Consider the following 13,133-nt stretch of genomic DNA (forward strand, 5'->3'; position numbering starts at 1 on the left):
GGTCCAAGCTAAACCACTGAGCCACACTGGGTGGGCTTTTTATTGTTTATAATTTGAGCCCAGTTAAGCCACCAGGAGCCCTTCTTGTCCTGTATCTTCTTTCTCAGGGTCTACAGGGGCAAAGGCCATCCTCACAGACAAGATAAGGAAAAGTAAAACTCAGCTCTGGGAAAGGGTCGGTAGAACACTCAGCTGTGGCTGGGTCTCAGAGCTAGATTTTTGAAAACCAGGAGATAGGGCAGATTTGAGTACTAAGGAGAGCCAGGCAGAATGGGACCCATGATGATCCATGTGGCCTAATTCTTCATAACCTCTCTGGCTCTCTCTCTTAGATGGTATCTTCATCATTCTTTGCACGTCAGCTAAATTGACCTCTTCTCTGCTCCTTGAAAGTATGAGGTAAGCCCCAAACTAAGGGCTTTTGCATCTGGAAATTCTTCTGTCCAGAATGATGTTTACATAGAGACTCACAGCTGATTTCTTTCTGGGCTTTCCTCAAATTCACCTTCTTATGAGGTCTTTTCCAGGAACCTCATCTAAAGCTTCAATCTTTCATTTCAACACTTTATATCCTCTTTCCCTGCATTAATTTTCCTTCTTAACACTTATCCCTTTCTAACACAACATGCATTTTCCTTAACTAATTTGTTTATCATCTGTTTCCCTCAGTAGAATATAAACGCTCTGGGGGCAGGAATTTCTGTATATTTGGTTCACTGTTATATCATCAGAACTGGGGACAGTGCTAGGCACATAGCAGGTTCCTAATAAATACTAGTTGAAGAAACCAATAAGTAAATGTTATTTTACACAGCAGCAGCTATAAACCTCTTAAAGATGCCTTCTTCCTTGAAAGAACTACAAAATTCCCTATTTTTCTGCTACTTTACTAGCTGCTTCTTTCACTCCTTTTTACCCCATTTGTTCCTCAACATGCCAGATTATTAATGTTGCAGTGTCTCAGTGTTGTGGGTTGAATTGTGTCCCCCCAATCCATATGTTATAGTCCTAACTCTCAGTACCTCAAAATGTGACCTTATTTGGAGACAGAGTCTTACAGAGGTAAAAACATTAAAATGAAGTAATTAGCATGGGCCTCAATCTAATATGGCTACTATCTAAAAAGGAAAAATTGGGGGCATAGACACACAGACAAACACACACACACACACACTCACACACACACACAACCATGTGAATGTCAACAAAAAAATCAAGGTGATTCCTCTACAAACCAAAGATGACTAGGAAACTATCAGAAATCAGAGAGATTAGATTGTCCCTAACAGTCCTCAGAAAGAATCAACCCTGCAAACACCCTGAACTCAGACTTCTACCTCCAGAACTGAGACAATTCATTTTCTGTTGTTCAATCCCTGAGTTTGGTATGTTGTCATAACAGTTCTGGTAAATGAACACACCAGGGATCCTGTGTTGAGATTCTTTTATAGTTACACAAGAGGCCCGATGCACCATGATTCATGCAAGAATGGGCCTTCCTTCACCTGGCTGCCGACACCGCCTTCACTCCGGCCGGAGCCGCCTTTCCACCTTCCCATGATGCCCAGAGGCCCTGTGTGGCTGGAGCGGTGCAGAACGCCTGCTTCCTGCCCCCGGCCGCTTGGCACCTGTGTATGCAAATCAACCTACCATCTTTGTTTGGTTAATTTGCATACCCACTCCTGATTGGCTGGTGGGTGTTGCGAAGGTACAGTCAATTTGCATCTTTCTCTTTTATTAGTGTAGATTTGGTCCTTGATGATCTCATGACCTGTGTCTTTAAATCTTTTTTATATACTGAAGTCTACCAACAGTTTACCTCCAGCCCAGCATCTCCTCAGAACTCCTAACATATATCTTTAAAATGTCTAAATCTAAACTCCTTTTGCTCTGGAAACTCCCTCCTCCCATCTTTTCCATCTCAGTTAATTCAGTGCAAGTGATCTACCTTGGGAACATTCTGGGCTTTTCTCTTTCATATCTCACACAAAGTTAAACATAATTCTACCTCTAACATCACAAAAACGATCTAGTGGCTGGCATTTTAGTGCTAAAATGAGCTACTACTACTGTATCATTTAAAGACGCAAAACAACAGAAATCGTTTGCAATGATAATCAGACACCTTTATTTTCTATGTTTAATTTCTTACAATCATTTTGGAAAAATAGTTGTGTCTCCAAATGCACTTTCACTGACCAAAACTGGTATGACCAAAACATTCTTTGAAGGATATTGGAGAAAAAGTACTCAGCACGGGAAAACAAGTTTACATTTTACACATACTTTACACAAGATTAAAGGCAAGGTCCAAAGTTAGAAGTAGAGGCCATTCTCCTTCATTGAATCAATAGATCAGAAGAGAGCCATTGGCATTAGAGATCCAAATTTATGAGATTTTATCCAGTTTAAAATAAAGGTTGCCTAAAATATGAAAATGCATTACATTTTTAAAAACATCTATTTTGAAGAATGACTTTTTAACTTGGTTGGTATCCTCTTAGACATTTTGAGGTTTACTTAGCACAGCATTCTATCTGCTTACCATTCAAATTTGGACACACTGATTATCTGGTGTACTATGTGAATAGTTAAGGAAACTCTATAAATAAACAAATCAATTTTGCTCAATTTCTACCCTTCCATAAAGCCTAATATAATTGGAATTAACCTACTATTTTCTTGTCATTTAATGTTTTTGTTAGAAAGGGTACACAGCATTTGAAATTACAGGATTTTCAGGAGTTAAAGACAAATTTAAGAACTCTTAAATAACATTTGCAATGTAAACAACACAGTTATTACATTAGCTTAAAATAAATCACAACATTCACAACACAGTATTTTATTTGGTCTCAATATTGAAGATGTTTTCTTGAATTACTACTTATGTAGAGCTCAAAATGTAATTACATCATCTACCATTTTTCTTCAAGAATCTGAAAAAGAAAGAATTAGTATGTAAGCATAAAAGTTTTTTCATTGACAGCATCTTAATTTCATTCCCTTATCCTCTCATTCAATAAACATCTATTTCTCTTTGCCCCTTGTCAATAGTCTGTGACAAAGGATCCTGTTGTGGGAAATCAGGAGCACATCTTCCAAAACACTGATGGTTAGAAATGGCACAGGGATGGGAAGATGCTCTCTGGTCAGTCAATAATTTGTAATTTTCACAAATGGCTGACCCACAAGATTTCTTGTGAAAAAGAATTTGTCCAAAACTACACATTAAAAAAAAGAAATGGAAGATGTAATCTAATAGATAATCTTACAATTTACAAAAGACACAGTGAATAGTCCTCTTCTGTGTTTTAGTGTCTGCTGTGCTGTATAATGGAATGGAGAGGCCTTCTTCTTATAAACAGTTTTTCAAGAAGCCACATGGGATTACCTTGCTTTTTTGAGCAAAGGGACTCATTTCTCTGGACTATCCATCTATGACCATGAATGGGCATGCGCCACACCCCTGACCAGGCATGTCCCTTAGAAGTGAAGGGTAATCAGTGGATACGAGTCACCAATTGTGCAGGTGTCTTCGCAGACACCCTGCCCACTACTGAGGGCTCTCATGAATACCAGGACTGAAGTTGAACAATGAATTATACTTTCTAATCTTGGGTCTACTTTAATCTCCTTGACCCTTTCAGGGTTGGAGTCTAGCCTACCTTCATGTTTTAGAAATAAAGTTTTATTGTAACACAGCTGCTCCCATTCATTTTACATATTATCTGTGGACAATTTTCTGCTACAGTAGCAGACATATATTTGAAAGAAACTATATAGACCACAAAACCAAAAATATTTACTCCATAGCCTTTAGAGAAAAATTTTGTTAATCTCAAGTGCTGATGATGTAAAATTTCTTTAAGCACTTGCCAAATATCATAGATACATTTTATGAGCTAATATAAGCATTCATGTACTCAGGAAACATATATGCCTTGTACCTATGTATACATAAAAGTAATTGTGTTAACAAGCTTATTATATAACAAAGAAAAAAACTATGTTTTTTCTCTACTCAAAAATTATTTTACAGTAAATACTACTGGAGTCATAATACACTTACTTTATAGATAAAGAAAGCTGAACTTGACTTTTGCTGCCTGAAGCTTGCTATGTTTCAAGGAATACAATTAGACCCAAAGTGCATTGTATTTTCACAATAACAAACCTGGCTGTAATTTGGGGGCATTTCCCTGTACTTAAATTGAATAAGATGCTAGCAGTCAATCATGGAATGAAACCTTAAATTAATAACAGCAGCCTGGCTGGATGCTTGATAAGAAGACCAGTTTTTCTCATTAGTGTGAGTCAGTCTCTGCTGTTTTAAATCTTGACAGAGGGTAGGAATATGTCTGGGTAAACTAGAAGATACAAAACTGTTTACTAATTGTGAGTTTTCTCCGTTACGCAATCAGAACCCTGCATGAATAATTTTAAGCTGATTACGGGCCCATGGTTCACTTCTGGTAGAAGGGTCATTCTTACAGGAGGTCTCACTGTGAACAAGTCTAGGATATCTCTTACCAAGCAGCTCTTACTTACGGAAATAGCTGGATGATGGCTATAAAAATATGATAAGCATGCGCAGATATACGCACCATTGGGACATTTCCACCAGCTTTCTTCAAAGACCCTTCTCATCATTTTTCTAGCTCTTCAAAAAAGTCAGGGTATTCTCCCTCAGTGCTGTGCAGCAGAAATAGAAAATTGTGCATGTTAAGGCTCTTAGAGAATAAAGCATCTAAATAAATGATATTGTGTAACCTATGCTCTTCTCTGTGCCCTGTAAAGTGCTCTGGGAGCTAAATAATTATCTTTCCATTTAGTTCTTACCTGTGAATGATTTTTATTTTATTTTAAAGTGTCTAAAATCATTCCTACACAATTACAATCTGGTGGGCAAAGAAAGTCATCTTGTATGGCCTCACCCAGCCAGGGTCGTCCTTAATACTCACTTTCTAAACAAAAATAATTGGAATAAAAAGAGAGCATCCCACTTCCTATTTATTGTGCTCCAATATCTACACACCCCAGACAGACTTGGGCTTCACTGAATGTCAGAAGACAAAATAACTTAGAGCTTAATTTTGTAAAATAAGGGAGTTGGAATGCTCATACAGGGAGTTCCATGTGATACCAAATTGCTAGTGGACTGTGCTTTCCATGGTTAAAAACCAGCACTTTTGTTAAAACTTGCTTCCAGATTCAAAGCAGATGCCTCTATAGTCATCAATTTTAAACCTGGAGACACAATAGAATCAACCAGGGAGCTCTGAAGAAATCCGTATATCTAGAACCATATCCATAAAGGCACTAATTCCTGGCAATGAGTTTGGGTAGGGCTGTGTCCAGGGTTGTCTGATGGCAGCCAAGGTTGAGAATTACTGCTTCAGAGTATAGATACTGAGATAGAGGGATAGGGAAGGCTCCCTCTGTAGCTTCTATTCTAAAAGTCACTTATAAGTTCTCGTTTTAGCAAGTTTTCTGTTTCTTTACCTCCTCTTCCCATTCAGGATTGAGTTCAAGTATTTCTTCACAGCCATTTGTTTCCGAAGGCGGGTATAGTTGTCAGTGAAGACTGCATCCGAATGGCGTTTGATTGGCCCTTCTGAGATGTCATTGCTAAGAAATGTGATGGAAATAGAATCAACGATTTTTAGCAAGAAATGATAAATATACCACAGTTCCAATTTTTCTTGGTGTCAAATAAAAATGAATTCTAACACCCAACTCATTTTCTATGACAAAAATACATAGAAAAAAATACATCTAAGCCTAAAGATAGGAGAGTGAGAAATAATCCAATATATGTTGGCACTTACTGGGAGTGTCTTAAGACACGTTCAGTACTAAGTGAGCAAATGTTCTATCAAATCATAGGGAGATATTTAAAGTTGTTTTCTGCCACTGGGAGGAAAAGTTCTTAATAAATTAATGCTTCCTGAGGAGCTATGTCACCTGAATAGTGCCATCTAAATATTCACCTATTAGTCATTTAAAGAAAGAATCTTCCAAAGCATGGTTTGAGCAGGAAGTTAAAAAACAGCTACTATGATTAACCTTAACATTTGCTTCAATTTATACTATGTCTTATTTATTTTTTACTGTGTCTACTTCAATTTGATTGCAGATTTACAAATGTTTGCTCCTAAAGGAAAATAAGTGTGTCTAGAGCCAGTGAGAATTTTACTAGTAAGCCTTAATCCATGGGACTGGTATATTTTATCGAAGAATATAAATTATTTTTCAATTAAATTGAATATGATCGAAGTTATAAATGTGCAACAACATTAATAAATTATTAACAGTGCAAATATAATTCTCAGATTAAAAAATCATAATGTGTTTGATAAAATAATAATAATAATTTATCTTTACCCAACGCGTTTTCCAACAAGAGACTCAAGGTATTTTTTGGCAGAAATCTGACCCAAGAGTCTACTATAGTCATTGGTGAAAACTCCATCAGCATGTCTGGTATTCCTAAAACAAGAAAGAAAGGATAACCATTATTTTAAAAATGATTTTCTAAAATATTATTTTGGCTCAATCAATAAGAAAGAAATTAATAAACTTATGAAAGCTTCTTATAAAAACTTAAGTCCAAAAGGAGATTTTCTAATAATTGAATTAGATTTCCTAGTTTCCTAATAACCCAGATTTTCCAGCCCCAAATTTTGAAAAGCAAAGAAATTAGCTTTTGTAGAAGTATATCTCAACATTAAATAATGTTCCTTGATAGAATCTATAAAGCAAATTCTTCTCTAAGGAATATTGGTAGGAAAAATATAACATTTGAATTAGTTTCCATTTATTTATGGTGCTTTATTTCTCTTACCCTTAATAATGACATATATAAGGGGAAACAATCCTGATTGTAACCCCTATTATGTCTTTTGCTATTTCTTCTGCCAATATTTGGAAACAAAATCCTTTAAAAGAGAGGAGCTTAGGGTCTATCAACCAACTTTTCTGTTCAAATGAGAAAGCTTCTATTCTTTGTCTTCAGTAGAGATCTATACTGTCTATATTTCAATGCTGCTCTTGACAAATGTCTCTGTGAATGTAGCTTTTATTTTTAGACATCTTTTCTTTATGTGGACATGAAACTTTTGCCTTAGAAATTCCTCTATCCTGAAATCTTAAATGGGGAAGTTTTCCTAGAATTGGTGCAGTATCTGATGTTGACATTTTGTGCAACAGAATGCAAGTGAGTGATTAGTTCGCCCTGGCTTGTTCCATGTTACAGCCTCTGCCTGCAAGTCCTGGACCTAAATGTGGCTGGATGAAGCCCTGACATGAGGAAACATGCAGTGCTGCACTGCAGAAATAGCTTCATGGAGACACAAAAATGAAACACTTATAATTTAAAACTGTGTTTTTTAAAATACCATTTCATAAAAGTGAACTCACCTGGATGCTTCATAATAGGGTGTGTCATTTTCAGCTAATACATTTTGCAAGATGTCAGTGTCTGCTTTTAATGAAGCTTGGTCAGGTTCATCTTCTCCTTCATAGGGTATTCTGTTACCCAACCTACCAGGGCAAAGTACAATAGAAATATAATACATTATTTTATCAGAAGTTTGTGCTTATGCTTATACAATTATTTTAAATAAGATACCCAAAATCTTGGGAAGTATTGTCTATTCACAAAATATGTATAGTGTATCTGATTTAATGGCTTCAATAGTTTATGAGAGTGTAAATAATAAAATTTTATTTATCCCATAAAATAGATACCATCCCACTTTTATAAGCTGTATGCATCAGGTGTGATAGCTACTCAGTTCCATCTTATCAAAACATTAAGCAAAGTATACTTCCTTAGTAATATCTTCAGGTTGCAAAGTTCATAAGCATAAATTTCATAAGCACTTTGAAAAAAATTAATATTCAGCGTGAAAATGGTGAGCAAATTGTATGTTTATTGGTGTTTCGTATCATTTTGTGTGATATGTTTCTCTGTATTGATCACGTCCAAAGAACCTCTACATCTCTGAATACTTACTCAAATTTCATTAATTCTGTGGGGCCTCTGGTTTCTAATCTTATGTAGTAACATATTTTAGTAAAGGATGTACAGTGCTTCACTGAAAGACTAAGGATAGTCATTCCTATACAGGGAATATTACTACATTTCATAAATGCATACACATTTTGAACACCAGCAAACTATTAAAATTCTATGTATGTATGTTTTCTCTGTTAGCATAAGCCTCTAAGGAATATGTTGGTTCCTGGGCACTTGTGTATCTTTTGGTGATGTGGTAGTTGGTAGTCAGTAACAAGCAGTCCTCTTTGAGAATGAAGCCTAGTAATCAATGCAAACGTCAGCATTCTTGTGATTGTTCATCTGTGATGATATAACCATTCAGTCAGAATCATTCTGTTTAGTTATCAAAGCTGCAGAGATCTGGCTTTAAGCAGACCTTGTGAAGAACAAGAGTTAGTGCCTGTATATAGTGCCCTTGGGTATAGGACCAGAGGAAAGTTTAAACTAATGTAGTTTTAATTGACCATTTATTTCTTTAAACATACATTTATTTTATTTCAGATAAAGCTTTAAATGAGCTGTATTATAGTCTATGAATTTAAAATATAAAATACCACAAAGAGAACAGTAAAAACTAAGGATTTTTAAAAATCAAAACCACATATTAAAAGTTACTCATTGGGCAAGAGTATCTCAGTAGATCAATTATTCCACAATTCTTAATATTAACAAATTAATTCTGCATAGGTAGATCTCTCCAACATGATTCTATATGTATTTTTATAATCAACTACTAAACTTATGATTATTTACTGACTGATCTTAAAAATGAACAAAAAATGAGGCATGCAATGAAAGTTCTATTTTTCCATCAGATACTGATCTGAACTGAGATGCTGTATGAAAGCTCGTTCCTTATCTAAAGCTGCTTTTGAATGAATGGAAAGTCAAATTCTCCTTCCACCTTGTTTGGAAATGTGAACTACCCTATCCATAAAACTAGCCACTGATGCTGTCTCTCATGCCCTGAGAGTGATGCTGGGGCTCAGGCTAATCATGGGGACCTGGTGTTGAAAAAGCTTGCTTAACACATCAAGCAGATATTTAATATTTAAATAAATAATACGTAATTTTTGAAAGTTTGAGCTGTCCAAAATCCCAGATAGGAAGTCCCCATTTAGATGAAGGAATGTCCAACTGTCTGAATTGAAAGAGAACTTACCTCAGAGCAGAAGGTGCTCCGAAAAGAGGCCGCGCCAATGTTTGTGAGAAGAGCACGCTGAAAAGGAGCAGGGGCAGGAGGAGCCGGGGCGTCCTTCCGGATTCCATCTCTGCACCTCGAAAGGGAGAACCACATCAGACTTCCCGTCCACAGACCTCACCTGCTCGGTGATTCTGAGTGTCCAGCAAATGCTGAAGACTCTTGCACAGAGTTTGGAAAAAGTCATTTTCATCTTATAGAAACAGTTAAACTATAATAATATTGCTTTGTAAATGAAGACGATTTCTCTTGGTGGCGGGGGCTTGAATAAAAATGAGGATCCTTTTGAACTACTGCCTATTTTTCAGAGTTGGCCCAAGTATACATTGATTGGCTTACTCTTATCCTGCTGGAAATAGCCCTGGGGACCATATTCTATTACAAAGTGGTGGCATCCAATTTTAGTATCATTTCTAACAACTGCAAAAAGATGATTATTTTTCCTACTTTAAGATTCTGCATCTGATTAATATAAAACTAGGTTATTATACATTTTATAATGAACATGTACATATAAATGTGTATATATAACAGTAAAAAATGATTTTGTATATACATATTTTCTTCTTTTAATTGTAGATGTTACCAGTAACATACTTCCTTAAGCCTGAGTTTGAACAACTTAACACAATTATTGGTGAAAATTGATACCTCCCCCACCCCCCCCCAAAAAAATGTAAACCACATATCACCATTGACCTAATTTTTGCCACAGAAGAAAAAAATATTAAAAACATTGTGTGGTTTTAACATTTAATCCACTTACACATTTTATGTCTAAATAGTTTCTAGGTAGAAACTTAAGACTTCATGGTCTGTTCTCTTGCGCTCTATTAAAAATCACAGGATTTCAATTTAAAATAAAGAGGAAAATAAATGCTTCCTAGATTCACATAACCAACATATGACAGAGAAAGAACAGAACTTAAAAAACAAGTTTGAAACTTCAAAAACAAATGTACCCACTGAACCCTTCGGTCAAAAATTTATATACAAGCAAAAAGAAAACACTACTTGTATGCATTATTTTAAAAAACAGTATCAAATAAAATGGCCAGCAGGAAAACCATCTTTTAAACAAAAGAATTCAGAAAATTCATGCATACGTGAGAAATTGAGGCATTTCTATCCTTACCAGGTGACTGAGAAACTCCTCTTTTTGTTGTTATAAAGAAAGAACACTGTAAAAAAAAATTTCCAGAGAGAAAAAAATTCAATCTACCCTGAGAAAAGTTCCAGCGGCAGAGAGGGATTAAAAGAAGAAAGCTGTAGTTGTCACTAACCTTGCCTAGGAGGGTTCTTGGAGAGCCTTCTGTTCCACAGACTGTTGGAGCTGTCTCAGGTGCTGAAGTCCCGTGAGTCCAAGAAAGGCTCCACCAGTTAGAGTTGAACCAGACCTTGTACTGGCTAAGGGTTATTGCCAGCAGCAGCTTTCACTCTATCCTGACCAGCATTTCAAAGCCCATCATTTTATAGGGCTTGTACTCAGGGCTGAGCAATCACAAAACTCTGAAAGACGTCACAGCAGCTCTCCCACAGGATGAATAGAGCTTGAAATTCTTATCTAATTTCTGATTTATATAAATATATAGTAAGCATCTTCATGACGTAAAAGAGAGGAAATTTACTTTTCTTTAAACAAAAGCAGCTATCAAGTTTAATGTGAAATAGTGTAATCTTTAATTAGCAGTAATGATGTAAGCAAATGAATTTGCGTTATAGTCAGGGACATTGAGGTTCTTTCAGAAAATAAGAATTTTATGTGCAGAAATAGATTTAAAAAGCAACAAACACTTATGGTCATTTTGCTTACAAATGTATAATTTTATTTTATTACAAAGCATCAGTTCTTCTAAAGCCTTTATTTTATTTTTATGCTATTCGTGTAGATCCTGATTCATATATTCTTTCTTGATATCCTAATTTTTAAAGCATCTAAAACTAATTTTCTATTTTTCCATTGTAATAATTTCTTTATGTTGAAACTTTATGTTAATCCCAGTATAAAAGTTTCAGAAAGGCTCCAGGCTAGGGTAATACATACTCTGTAGTAGAAGGTGGTAGTAACACTGCTATTTGACATTTCTATAGAATGTCATCATTTCCAATGCACTTTCACAGACATAATCTCAAATTCTTTAAAAACTAAATTATCAAACTGTCTATCTCAAGGAATTCAATTTTTCTTCTTTTTCAAAATTTTTACTCATCATTTTTATAAATCTTTGCACTGCGCAGAATTACCGTGTTTCGCTCCCAGTCTCCAACACACACCCACACCCACACCCACACCAGCTTTTGAACATCTCCAACTCAATCACTTGAAGGTGGTCTCAGAGAACTAGTTGGAAGGCTGGAGAGAGTATTGTGCTTTGATACACACTTAATTTCTAACTGTGGGTTTTTAATTCACAGTAGTTTAGCTTACATCTAACCACAGTTCAAGGTAAAAAAATAAATAAATACAGCCACATGAACATCTTTCCTTGTATTTGTAAAAACTACAAGTGCATGTATTCTTTTACATTTTTGTTCTTAAGTTTATCAAGAGAGAATGACTCTAAAGCCATGTTCTTTCTTGTATTTTAAGATTTTAGTATCTATTTGTTTGTTCAAAGTCAGACTGATTCAGTAAAAGAATATCCTGCTATGCTAATCATACTTTCTAATCCAGTTACAAGAAAAATTAAATGAATTAAATGTCAAAATGGCTGGAAATTTGTTTCCCAGTTGACAGCTCTGACTTAAACCAGAGTTCCTGTGGCTTAATACCAGGAAATCATTTTTACCTGATTATTACAAACAAGAGGTTGAAATGATTCTCATATGGAATTTTTTGTCCTTAGATCTTTGTCACCCAGTTCTCAGTGAAGCAATGTTATTTAAGAACATCAACAGCAAAGTAAATTGGTTGTAAGTTACAGAAAAACTGATGCTGAGTGATAAGTAGAAAATTCTGAAAGAAAAAGGATAGAAAAGTGATTGTTATTTCATCAAAGGAAGTATTTAGCTTTAACAAAAAGTAACTATTGAAGATTTTTCTAATGGTAAGGACAGTTTCTCCCATTATAATAATAAAACACAAAAATAAAGAGAAATACTTTACCTCAAGATGATAAGAAAACAAAGAACTGTATTTTTCCTATGAATATACCCTGGAAAGCAAAATTGAATTTTAAAATGGAATCATAGCACCATCTGCAGGTTCAAAGAGTTAATCCACAGATATTTTTTAAAGTGTTTCTTCTCTTTTTATTCAAAGAAAGGGATGCAAACCAGAGATCCTTTAACCAGATCCATTATGAATGCTTCCAGAAAAATAAGCATAAGAAAAAATACGTAGTTGAATTTACTATGAAACTCAGTAAATACAAAAATACAAATGTGAATTTACTGTTTAAATCTGCTTTTCCTCAACTTTGACATATCTTTCAATATTTTTCACACATCTTTAACAAAACTTACTTTCCAGCTTAAGGCTTCTCAGTAAAGGGCTGTTTATAAGAAGAACTATCATTTGTTCATTCTACCAGAACAAATCTCCAAGATTCTTCTTGTACAGATAAATACACCAGAGACATTAAGTATCGCTTGCAAGTTCACACTGGAGTTAATTACAAATTGGGATTGAAAGCGAAATCATCTGATCTTCATTTAACTTATTTTTTGTTAAGAACTGGTCATTTACTATACCTATTGTTATCACCATTGTTGATGCTAACAGGTCAGATAAGGACAACAAACGCACATAAAAATATTGACATCTCCCCTCTCCCTTTCTCATCAACAGGACCAAGGACAGAGAAATAGAATTTTCATTCTAACCCAAAACTTTCTGAATATAGGAAAATGTGGTGAAAGGTATTT

General features: G+C 35.2%; 1 protein-coding gene across 2 annotated transcripts; it reads right to left on the bottom strand.

Moving 5' to 3' along the window:
- Nucleotides 1-2,107: 2,107 nt before the first annotated feature.
- LOC308247030 (VIP peptides-like) lies at nucleotides 2,108-10,711 on the bottom strand. Of its 2 annotated transcripts, none has more exons than XM_080665535.1 (7): nucleotides 10,550-10,711; nucleotides 9,228-9,336; nucleotides 7,423-7,545; nucleotides 6,388-6,492; nucleotides 5,506-5,631; nucleotides 4,608-4,695; nucleotides 2,108-2,939 (listed from the first exon to the last, which is right to left on the bottom strand). In XM_080665535.1, the coding sequence occupies exons 2-6, from the start codon at nucleotides 9,332-9,334 to the stop codon at nucleotides 4,650-4,652; spliced, it is 507 nt and encodes a 168-aa protein (XP_080521661.1). In that variant the 5' UTR covers nucleotides 9,335-9,336; nucleotides 10,550-10,711; the 3' UTR covers nucleotides 2,108-2,939; nucleotides 4,608-4,649. The 2 variants fall into 2 exon arrangements, with proteins under 2 accessions (XP_080521661.1, XP_080521660.1); XM_080665534.1 differs by having other exon boundaries at nucleotides 2,109-2,939; nucleotides 9,228-9,342.
- Nucleotides 10,712-13,133: the final 2,422 nt, after the last annotated feature.

This window comes from Plecotus auritus (assembly GCF_963455305.1).
Source record: "Plecotus auritus genome assembly, chromosome: 4".
Lineage (NCBI taxonomy): Eukaryota > Metazoa > Chordata > Mammalia > Chiroptera > Vespertilionidae > Plecotus > Plecotus auritus.

Bases quoted from the DNA above. Each gene is read 5' to 3' on its own strand.
- LOC308247030 (XM_080665535.1), bottom strand. From the start codon at position 9,334: ATGGAATCCGGAAGGACGCCCCGGCTCCTCCTGCCCCTGCTCCTTTTC. The intron at 7,546-9,227 runs GTAAGTTCTCTT...TTGCCCTGGTAG, and splicing joins GGAGCACCTTCTGCTCTGAG to GTTGGGTAACAGAATACCCT. The intron at 5,632-6,387 runs GTAAAGATAAAT...CACATTTCTTAG, and splicing joins CTTGTTGGAAAACGCGTTGG to CAATGACATCTCAGAAGGGC.